The following is a 12,008-nucleotide window of genomic DNA, read 5'->3' as shown; positions in this document are numbered from 1 at the left end:
TGAGTGCTCCATGCTGTCTGTATACCAAAAATCCCAAAGAACAGATATTCGGATATTTTTCATCCATTTGTAGAGTATCCCAGGTTTTCCCAAACAGAGTCCTTGACTTTACTTTAATAGACCTGACTTAGCTGACCATTTCAATGACTCTGGGTCTCTTCAACACTATCAAGTATTAGTTGTGTTCTGTCTTTGTTCTTCCACTATAAGAGATAAGGACCTCATTATAATCTACCAAAGGTGTCTCTGGCTCTCACGCTCAGCCTTTAATTGCTTCCCAGGGGATCCTAGTTGCCACTTATCTCTCTCCAGAGTGTCAATACAATTTATCAGTAACCAGCCAACTCCACTGTCTTTGTATTGTTCCCCCTGTATTTTTCAAATGACTGAATTATCACAGCTACAGGGGCAGTTTGTTCTACTGGTATGTTTCACTAGAGGTGAAATCTTTAGCAACCGGTCCACCGTACTGTGCCAAGAACTCTTTGTGCCCCAAATAAAACTCATATTGTGGTCTTTGTTTGCTAAGGTATGAGTGAGTCAGTCTCCAAACCCTATTTTTAATCTATTTCTCAGACCAATCCTAGTTCCACTTATGTTTGCCCAGACTTCAAAAAAATAGACACCAAAGTAGTATTAGATGTGCAAGAGATTTATTTGAGAAATGTCTACAAAACAAAAAGACGATGAAGCTAGAGAAGACAGAAATAAAATTCAGAATAATATGAGACTTGACCTCTATAAATGAGTGGAGGGAGGAAAAAAGATTAGGTAGGAAGATTCTTAAACTGCAGTGCAGTTCTAAGAATGTTCTGGCCAGAATGAAAAGCTTCCTAGAGCCAAAGGCACAGTTGAGGAGTCCCCAGTCTCCCTGATATGGATCTGCATTATTCCTCCTTTTGCTCCTGCCCCATGCTCAGTCATTAGGTGAGGGCAGCCCGTGGGGAAGCGTGCCTCTCATTGCAAATGTGATTATGGATTCAGAAGGGCAGAAGCTGGGACCATCAGCCGGGTATGTTGCCAACAGCAAAAAATCTGAGCAACACATTTTCATGGCTATAGGTGCCACAGCTCCATGCTGACTAGTCTATTAAATGCTGTCCTCTATAGTTCTGCAAGGCACTACCCCTAGATGTCTCTACACCTCAACATCTACTGCATAAATTTGCCTGGTTCAAATTTCAACATTTTCATTCCTTCATCATTTTCAACTCATGGGACCTTTCTTCCAACTTCACTGAAAAAAATAATCACAATAAGAAAGGAATTTCTATCATGTTATCACCATCTACAAGTTATCATGGGTATATTTCTTTTCTTCCTGCTTCTAGAGGGAAAAATCCATCCTTCCATACAGCAAAAACCAAATCCTCTGCTTGAATAGATCCCACCACCTCCTGCTACTAAGGACAAGGCTCCAAAAGTGTGAGTGAGTGTCTCTCTCTCTCTCTCTCTCCATTTAAAAATCTAAATGATAGCATGTTTTTCCATAATAGAAAAACGTGCTATCATTTAGCTTTTCAAAGTGTGGACATGGATAACAGTGTGGTGATTGCAAGGGATGGGGTAGGGGTGGATGAAGATGGAAGATGGTATGGGGGAATATATGGTGATGGGAAAAATGTATGAATTTACAGGCATGAAGGCCTGGGGAATAGGAACTTGTCCTAACAGGATAGAGGCATGTGGTTGGTATTTTTCCCTGTAAGAAATTATTGTTACTAAACTCCAGGGACATAGTCCCAGCAGTGCCTTCTTTGCCTCTGCAAAGAGGGGCCAAGCAGCCTGTGAACAAGTCTGAATTCTGATATGGAACAAAGACCAGAGGATTTAAGAACAATTGTCCTCTGTCTCTTCATTTCTTATTCCTTCTCTTTTCTTCATCATCCTGTCTTTTCTTCTTGCTATTTTTGTTCTTCCATTTCATTTTCCCTATGTAAATCCTTTGGGTGCTACAGAATGATCTAAGTCATCCATGAAGGTTGGCATCATTGTTTTCACTCAGGGCTGGCTGATGAGTTACTGCTCCTGCAGTTGAGAAAGATACAGAAGATAACCAAGTGAAGATTTCTCAACAGCTCTTCATTAGCCTATCTCTCATTTGCCTTTACCACATATTATTAAGTAAATATTTCCTCCAAAACTTCTCTCTAAGGTACTCGAGCTCTGAAAATATTATACTGCCCCAAAATTAGAACAAGAAAATTTTCACAGGACACTGTTAAAAATAAAACCAAAACCTCACTTCTTCTATATGTTGAGAGGTTCTCAGCTTGGACCAAGGTTGTGTCTTCTACTGGAGTCAGATAAATCTATTTACAACTGTAGCTCATCTGTACAGGGACCAAAATCATTCCCAAGGCTAAAAGGGATCAGACATGATATGTTTAAATCAATGATCAAAATCACCTAGAAGACTTGTTAAAATCAAAATTATTGGATCCACAAAGAACAAATTGACAGTAAGCAGAGATAGGGAGGAGGGGATAATGGGGGCGGGAAGGGGAAGGGTCATCAAGGAACATGTATAAAGGACACATGGATAAAGTGAAAGGGAAGTAGAATCGAGGGTGGGAGGAGAGGTTGCGTTGGTGGGAGAGAGTGATGGGGGAAAATGCAGACAACTACACGTGAACAATAATAAGAAATTAAAAATAAAAATAAAATAATCAAATTATTGGGTCCAATTCACCAGAATTTTTGATTTATTAGGTTTGGGTAGGGCACAAGAATTTGCATTTCTAATGACTATTTTCCAGGAGATGCTGATGCTGTTGATACATGGGAACCATAGCTTTGGACATTGTAAGACAGGAGTGTCTCTGAGTGGAGTGTTTATCACTCTGCCCTGACCCCTCCCAGCCTCATGGTATGTTCTAGGGAGAGTGACAAAGTCAATAAAACATGTCTGAGGTTCTGAAGTATGTATTTGGTTTTGGTATCCCTGCAACTGAATATAATGGGAGTAGGGGAGGGGAGTTATCCTCCTCTTCATTAGCACAGATCACCGGAAGCTCTGCACGTTGAGAGTGTTCAAAGGTTCTAGGGCATCAGAGATAATTCCTGGTAAGAACGGCCAAAACAGACAGAGCTCCTAGCACAGTTACGAGTGTCACCTGAAACACAGTTTGCTGCTGATGAGATGGTGATTTTTAACTCCCTTTGTTCAGAATTTCACCCAAAGCCTATGGGAGGCATTGTTTTAGTGTGAAACTGTGGTTATTGTATTTTCCATAATTAGCAATTTGCCGGTTGACTTTATGCAGAGTTTCAGCAATGTGTACATTCGATAAATTGCAGATCAAACAAATCAATGCTATGATTCTTATTTAAAGAGTGAAATTTAAATATTATTTACTTTGGGCTACACGGGTTGGTGACAGAATTAGATAGGAGAGAGAACATTCTGTTTCTGTGCTTGGACCACATTTGTTACTCTTAGTCCTACTATTTTTTTAGTCCTCATGTGAGGATACATTTACTGATTTTAGAGAAAGAGAAAAGGAGACAGAAAGAGAGAGAGAAAATGGATGTTAGAGAGAAACATGGATCAGTCACATTCTATACCCACGCCTGACCTGGGTCAAACCTGAAATGTAGGTAGTTGCCCTGACTGGGAATTGAACATGTAACCTTTTGGTGTATGGGATGATGCTCCAATCAACTGAGCCACTTGGCCAACACAGATATTCTTTTTAAAATGCTGACCATTTGGGTGTTGTTGGTAGATGAAAAAGAGCAATTCTGTTATTGAATACTAGTAATACAAAGAAGAAAATGCGTTTGACTAATTGGGGAACATCTGAACACTGTTTGTGTGTTTGTTTGTTTATTTGTTTTTGGACAATTCTGGGATTATTTAAGAAGGCTCAAAGGCACAAAACTCCATGACCAGGCTGTGGGGGAGAAATTCTGTTCTTCAGGAAAAGATGTCATGAAGAAGAAGGCAGCTAAACAAACCATACCATTCATTTTGGAGTGAGGATGAAATAGTTTTTCTCCAAGTCTTCAAAAATGGATGCAATCTTCCTCCACTGAACAAATGTATATCAGGAAAAACAAAACTGAGTTACAGACTAAAGAGGAGGAATGAGCTTCTTTGTAGAAAGCAAGAATAGGTTTTTGACCTCCAAAGCTGAAATATCTTTAGGTTTATATAATACAGGGAAGCTAAAAGCAGTACATAGAATATAAATCTTCATAGGTTCTTTAGGGAAGAAGGCTGTGTTTAGAGGCTATAGATCTTGTCTAATGTGCAGGCTTTAATGGTATTAGATAATTATAACATACAAAGAGTTGGTGAATACTTTTAAATATTGAAATACATATATATTTCAATTAAACATTGCATTTGTGGTTACAGAGAAGTTCACCTTTACTAGGATAACCAATATATCAGATTTTGGGGGTGATAGCAGAAATACTTTATGCATATTCACAAATTTGGGAATTCACTAAGAAAGCTCCAGCAAGTTTCATATTGTGTGAATGCACTGAGTGACAAAATTATATTTAAAGAGGGCCATTCTCATAGCACAGATTGACAAACTGTTTCCTGGAGGAGCAGACCCTCCTGTCATTTCCCAACTGCTAACTGCTTATGAAATTAAGAGCTCCCTTCCCTTCTCACTGATGATTTTCAAAGTAAAATATTTAGCAGTTTTGCATTATCACCACCTGTGCAGGGATCTTCTCCACAGAGGTGATTCTGAAGCAGTGGATCCAAACCTGAGCTGCCCTTAGACTTAGATGGAGTGATTTTTTTAAATCCTGATACCCAGCTACACCCCAGACAATTAAGTGACAGTACTGGCAATGAAACCTAGGCTTCAGTTATTGTTTTAATTTTAATTTTATTTTTAAAGCTTTACTGAGGTATAATTAACATACAAAGAGCTGTGCACAATTAATGTCTGCAATGCAATGTATTTAGACATATAGGAACACTGGCAATACACCATCAACCTAACACACATGCAACTCCTCCCAGAGTTTCCCTGTGTTCCTGCTTTTTGTTTTGTTCTGTCTTTGTGCTAAAACACTTAGCATTTGATTTGCCTTCTTAATAAATGCTGAATTTTGTTACTGTTAACATAGTTAACATTTGTTACTGTTAGCACACTGTTAACACAGGCACTACGCTCTATAGAAGATCTCTAGAACCGACTCATCTAGCATAATCTACAATGTATACACACTGAATAACAATTTCCCATTTTCTCTACTGCTCAGCCCCTGGCACCCACTACTGTATTCTTCACTTCTGTGAGTTTGGCTATTTTTGGTAACTCATGTGAGTGGAATCATGCAGTAGTCATTCTACTGTGACTAGCTTGTTTCATTTAGCATAATATCCTCAAAGTTGTCACAAATAGGATTTCCTTCTGTCTTGAAGCTGGGTGACATCCCACTGGATATGTAGAGTAGTTCCCTCTTACCTGCAGTAGCACTTTCCAAGGTTTCAGTAACCTGCAGCAAATTGCAGTCCAAACGATTAAATATAAAATTCTAGAAATAAACGAGTCATAAGTTTTAAATTGAATGTCATTCTGAGTAACTGGGTAAAATCTTGCAATGTCCCATTCCGTCCTCCCCGTACAAGACTCATCCCATTGTCTGTAAATCCACCGCGTGTGCTCCCGCCCTTCAGCCACTAGGAGGCACAGTCTCGGTTAACAGATCAGCTGAGAGGTAGAGCCCTGCTTGTGTTCAAGAGATCCCGAAGTTCGATCTCAAAGTTCAATATAGTGACTCCAAAGTTCGAGTCACTATAATGCCAATTTGAATATGAAGCCATAAAGTGCTTCCTTTATGTGAAAAGGTGACAATTCTCGATATAAGCAGAGAAAAAAATCTTATGCTAATGTTACTAAAGTCCACGGTGAGAAAAAAAATCTGTCTGTGAAATTGTGAAGAAGGAAAGAGTTCTTGCTAGTTTTGCCGTCACACCTCACACTGCAAGAATTATAGCCACAGTGCGTGATGTGCTAAGTAAGATGAAAAAGGTATTAAATTTGTGGATGGAAGACATGAGGTCATCATGGCTCGACAATCCTCCTGAATCATCATCAGAAGGTCAACAGCAGTGGAACGCTGAGTCACAGCTCCTACCTCACTCACTTCACTTCATCTCATGCCTTGTATCATCACCAGATGGGAGGCTATAGGACATTAACTTATTTTGAGAGAGGGAGGGAGATCTCCATATAACTTCTATTGCAGTATATTGTTATCATCTATTTTATGATTAGTGATTGTTGTTAATAATTTACTGTTCCTAATTTATAAATTAAACTTTATCATTAAGTATATGTATATATAAGTATAGATATATGTGTATATACATATATATGTATATGTGTATATATGAAAAAATAGTATATACATGGTCTGGTATCATCTGCTTTTTCAGGCTTCCACTTGGGGTCTTAGAAAGTATCACTGACAGGTAAGAGGATATTTCTGTATACCAAATTTATTTATTCTCCTAAAGTTCTGAAGGTCAGAGTCTTGAGTGGGTCTCATGAGCCTAAACTGAGATATGGGCAGAGCTGGGTTTCTCCCCTCAAATCTGTTCCTCGCCTCTTCCTGCTTGTGGACACTGCCTGAGTTCTTTGGCTCATGACTCTGATTTCTACTTACATTATTTTATTTCCCTCTGACTCTCACTTCCCTGCCTCTCTCTTCTAAAGGATCTTTGTGATTACATTGGGCCCACCCAAATTTTCCAGAATAATCTTCCCATCTCAAGATCCTTAACTGAGAGGAGGAGATCCTGAACCGAGATTCAGTCGATCCTTAACTGAATCATATCTGCAAAGTTTCTTTTGCCACATAAAGTAGCATATCCACAGGTTTGGGGGATTCAGATGTGAATATTCTGGGGGTTATTATTCTACCTGCAACAGTGTAAATCAGTTACCACATGATGAAGACATGACTAGAACATTGTTGGATTCACATTTTATTAGCTCAAGACCCATTTTACTAGTCCCATTGGTCTAAATACTGATCGATAATGCATATCCACAGTGTACAACATGGGAGCCACTCTCTAAAATGTTACATATGATGGAGAAAATTTGTAATCACCATCTGTCTCATTCAATTTCAACATTTTTGTTTAAAGGAAATACCTGAGACACAAGTTTTATCCTTAAAAATCTGGTTGTCAATTTGGGCACACTTATATTTTAGCATCTTTGCCAATTTTAGTTGTTTGAATAATATGTAATCACATGTAATAACAATATGTATTTCTTGACTACACTAGTATGCTTGTTTTATGATTTTCAAAGCCCTAACCCTTATAATATAGTAGAACACATGCCTCTCTAGTTTGCTCTTCCTGTTCTCATCAATCACCCCACAGATATTTTCTAAGTGCCCCCGGGTGTGTAGTGTTCCAGGTGCTGAATTGAGGGGCCCCAGAGATGGCCCTGCAGGATTCACAGGTACACACAATAAAAGCCAGCCTTTGATCTCTGAACCCCTGGCAACATCAACCACCAGTCTAGGGACTCCCTTTGAATGTCTCACATTTGAACGCTCCCAAATAGAATATCTGTGTTATGTAATTGGTCACAAACACATAGTGAGTGCCCCTGTGGAGTGGAGTAATGTTGGGCCTTGTCTCAGACTGCAGGCCAGCCTCAGAGAGGCTACTTTGCACAGATGCTCATTCCTAGTCAAACTGCTCTGTCTGGTATCTACTCATGAGGGTTATAGCATGGGAGCTGCACTTCGAAGACCCTCCAATGGAAATGTGAAGCATCACAAGCTTTGTGGGGTTTCTCAGAATGAGGCCATATATTTAGGAGGCAACATGCTTAGAGTATCCAAGAAAAAGGGTAGATATCAGTGCAATTACTGTTTATTTCCCTACTTACCATTATTTCTTATCTTTTACCTTGAAATGTCTGGATACATTTCAACCAATTCACCTTTTAATTGCAAACTATTATTTTATCATCTCATTTTTTAATTTCCTGATTTTTTCATTTTATTGAGAATGCAAAGCAGATGCTTTCTAATATTCTTATTCCTAATGTAACTTTTAAAACTATGGTTTACCTTTGCATCATGAGCTCAGTGATTTCTTGTTTAAAGAATTCTGAACTTTGTGCTATCTCACTTCTATTTTCAAATAATTAAAGTCCACCCAGACCTGGTGCTTATCACATACAGCATCAGTGACTCTGTCTTCCTCACCAAGTAACAATCATTAGAATTCTCCTCTCATTTTTGAAGCCACTAAATAAATATTTGGTTTCTAATCTGGTATAGTTTTTCTGAACTCACTTCCTGATTTTACACTCTAGTCTGCCTAGATAGCTATGAATTAATTTCTAGATATTTAGAAGTAATATGTAGTTTGTCTCTTATCCAAAATAGCACATAAAGTCCACAAATTCACAAGCTCCCTGCTTATAGGGACCTTTTTGCCTCTGAGCCTTTCCATTTGCAGCTTCATGTTTCAAGCTGCCCTGCACCAAGAGCTCACTTCCACAAAAGCAACATTGGGTATTCAAAAATGTGGTCCCAGAATCAAGATAGAAAAAGACCTTGCTTCATGAATGTGCTATTGTAGTTGTTTGGGCAACTGCAAACCCAATTTGCCTCTGATGAGACTGCAAAGGATAGAAGGGCAAGTGGCCTCAGAAAGCTCAGAATGTGAACACTGGCTGCTTCAGCACAGACTCCTGGATGCTTACTTAGCTTGAACTCAGGGCCTCTGGGGATGGGGCTTTGAGCAGCATGAGCATATGAAGGGGATGGTGCAGCAAAGGCCGTGCTACACTGCTGGACAGGGAAGCAGCTGGCGTGTGCAGTCACCTCAGCAGGTGGCTCACAGATGAGATCATCCTGCTTCCACCGGGGTCAGACTTCCTTGTCTGCAGGAGATTCCTCCAGAAATATCTAATGGGCATTTCACAGCAGAGACCAATGTAACTGAACCAGATTACCCCAAAGTCAGTGGCATTTGATGTTAACACTGTCAATGATTCCATCCGTCTCTGCTGGCTGGTCAGAGAAAGGGACAAGAAAAATGTTTTTTTTTAAAGGGAGCAAAACTTCTAGGCTTTTCTATTCGGCAGTTTTAATTTTTAAAAATTGTTTTACTAGTGATAAAGAGGGCTTCTTTCAAACCATATTCAGAAATGTGAGCAGTAACAGAAAGAGCCTGGCCAGGTTAGAAGAAAACAAAACAGTGATGCTAATGAAACAAGAACAGTTCCTAAAGATTTGTAAAGGTCAATGCTTTGGAACTGACGGAATAGTATCGAAGGGTGCCGCAGGTCTATTGTAGAGAGTGCAGTGGGAAAGTGCACTGAGTTGAAGATTCGGGCGGGGCTGTTATGAATGTGGTGTGTATTGCAAGGTGATACTTCCAGGTCTGGGCTTCCAGCAATTTTGTGGGTGGAATCTCAGAGTAAGGATTTTCCTTTGTTACTTTTTTATTGACACTCATTCTTTGGTCATAGCATTGGCCCTCAGCTACTATGGATGCTGGGGAGACAGGGTTCCTGGAGTTGTCATGATTACAGCACTCAGCAGAATAGATATATCTTTCCTGCATTTCAAATTTGAGGTTAAAAGAGTGAAACCATCATTTAAAGAAGATGGGGGGAAAAGTTAAAATCACCTCACAGAGATAAAGAGGAAATAAATGACATGGTTATGAAATAGGTATTTTTTATGGGAATAATCAAATCACCTCAGAAGCAGGAATCTCCATTCAAACAACATTTCCCTGCACCCAAACCAGCAAGCAAAGCATAAGCAAATCCTACAGATCAGAAAATGGCAAAATTTAAAAAGCCAAGGAAAATTTGCATCCTCTGGGAGTATTTTCTTGCATAAGACAACAGCAAGACCAGTAATGTGTTTCCTACTTGGAAATTATTGCAGAAATTCTGAGTCTGTGTGCAGGAAGATAGGAAGATATTTTGGAATAGAAGGATGATACCCAACCAACTCACTGTTTTCTTCATGATCATCTACTTGCTTGAATCCTTGATAATAATTTTGCAGAGTAGCCTAATTGTTGCAGTGCTGACCAGAGAGTGGGTACAGGTCAAAAGACTGTCACCTGTGGACATGATTTTCATCAGCCTGGGCATCTGCCGCTTCTGTCAACAGTGGTCATCACTGCTGTACAATTTTTGCTCCTATTTCAACCCCAACTCTCTATATTGGTACATGTCAGTCGTCTGGGAATATACTAATACTCTTACATTCTGGTTAACCACCTTGCTTGCGGTTGTCTACTGCGTCAAAATCTCTTCCTTCACCCACCCCATCTTCCTCTGGCTGAGGTGGAGAATTTTGAGGTTGGTTCCCTGGATGTTGCTGGGCTCTCTGCTGATTTCCTGTATGACCATCATTTTTTCAGCTGTTAGGCATCACAGCCGAATTCAGTTATTCTCCGTGATGCAGCTCCCTGGAAACAACACTATGACTGAGAGACTGAAGACCTTTGTGGAAAATATTATGATATCTGAGCACATGGTTGTGCTGGCTTTTCCTTTCCTCCTGTTCCTGGCCTCCACCATCCTGCTCATAGTTTCATTGACCCAACATGTGGGGCAGATGCAACATCACCACAATGACCACAGCAACTCCAGCAAAAAAGCTCACTTCACTGTGCTGAGGTTTCTTGGCTTCTTCCTCATCGTTTTCACCTCTTACTTTCTGAGCATAATCTTCTTCACTAAGCACACCCTATGGGAAAGGGAATCCTGGTTCTGGGTCGGGGAATCTATCATCTATGCTATAGTCTCTATGCATTCCACTTCACTAATGCTGAGCAGCCCTAAATTTAAAAAGGCTTTAAAGGTAAGCTGCTGTGACCTAGAGGCTGCATGAGACACCAGGTAAAACAAGACCCCTGAGCAAATGGGAGCTAGCATTGATGCAACTAATACCAATAACCAACATTACTCTCAACAATCCCTTATGTGATAGTAATATACCATAAATGTAACAAGCTTCATTCTCTTCCATTCTCACAGCCATTCATCTGTAAACAATCAGTCCTTTCTCTATTCTATGCCAGATCTTTCTTTTCCTTTCCACAGCCTCCAGGTTGGTCCCAACTTTCTCATGGCTTCCCCATTTCCCCTTAGTCTTCTCTACCTCGGGAGTTTTGCTACAAGTATATTCTACACAAGAGAGCCAAAATCATGGTGTCCACACACCATATTTATTTTAAGCTTTTCATGACTGCAAATTATTTCACATGTTAATGTGAACAGGAATAGCTCTCCCACAAGAATGTATTGCCCACACCCTGAAGGTTCCCTGTGCTAAGGCTTCAATTAATTAATTTTTCTAAATGTAGTCAAGAAAAGGGCCATATTTCTTCCTCTCTGGTGCATCTGGACTTTTATCCAATGACACACTTTTTCTTATTTGTTTCTCTTCCAAATATGTGCCCTTATTCCCTTAAAACTCAAGTCAGAACTTAACTCTTCTTTCATTTCCATTCGTTACAGCATTATATTCTCCCGAGAACAGGAAACTACTTACCCAATCTAGGTTCATCCTAGAACATCTCCAAATATTGGCAACCTAACTGGGTCCATTTTATATGGTTTCCATTAGCAGGATTCTTGCCCTTCTATTGTACTATAATTTGTAATGAACTCTCTTCACTCTCTTCACTCTCACCCACTAGCAACAAAGTATCTTGGTAATAGCCAACTTCCAGGCCTTTGGGTCTCAGGTTCCACCTGCTTCAGGCACTTGTTGGGTGTTTTTCCTAAAGGCAGCTTCATGTTTTAAGGCTTTCTGCTGCCAGAGGTTAAGAATACAGTTTTTATTGACCTTCTGTATATATTGGGTGCATCTGACAAACTGAACTTCTGGCTCTGCCATAAGAAGACCGAGACACCTCCTGAGAGAAAACCATCTTATGGGGAAAAGGATGCAGGTATTTCAAGCTTGACTATGAAGGAAACAGTCCCCAGAAGGGAATGGGTATTTCTTATCTGGTCTTAAGTCTA

General features: G+C 39.8%; 1 protein-coding gene across 1 annotated transcript; it reads left to right on the top strand.

Annotated features, from left to right (window-relative positions):
- Positions 1–9,963: 9,963 nt before the first annotated feature.
- On the top strand, positions 9,964–10,869 carry TAS2R16 (taste 2 receptor member 16). Its single transcript, XM_037125668.2, has one exon. The coding sequence runs from the start codon at positions 9,964–9,966 to the stop codon at positions 10,867–10,869; it is 906 nt and encodes a 301-aa protein (XP_036981563.2).
- The last annotated feature ends 1,139 nt before the right edge of the window (positions 10,870–12,008 follow it).

The sequence above is a fragment of the Artibeus jamaicensis genome, unplaced genomic scaffold, assembly GCF_021234435.1.
Source record: "Artibeus jamaicensis isolate MK-2021 breed Jamaican fruit bat unplaced genomic scaffold, CSHL_Jam_final contig_540, whole genome shotgun sequence".
In the NCBI taxonomy this organism is placed as follows: Eukaryota; Metazoa; Chordata; class Mammalia; order Chiroptera; family Phyllostomidae; genus Artibeus; species Artibeus jamaicensis.
Note: the sequence above shows the minus strand (reverse complement) of the source record. Positions and strands in the feature narration are given on the sequence as shown.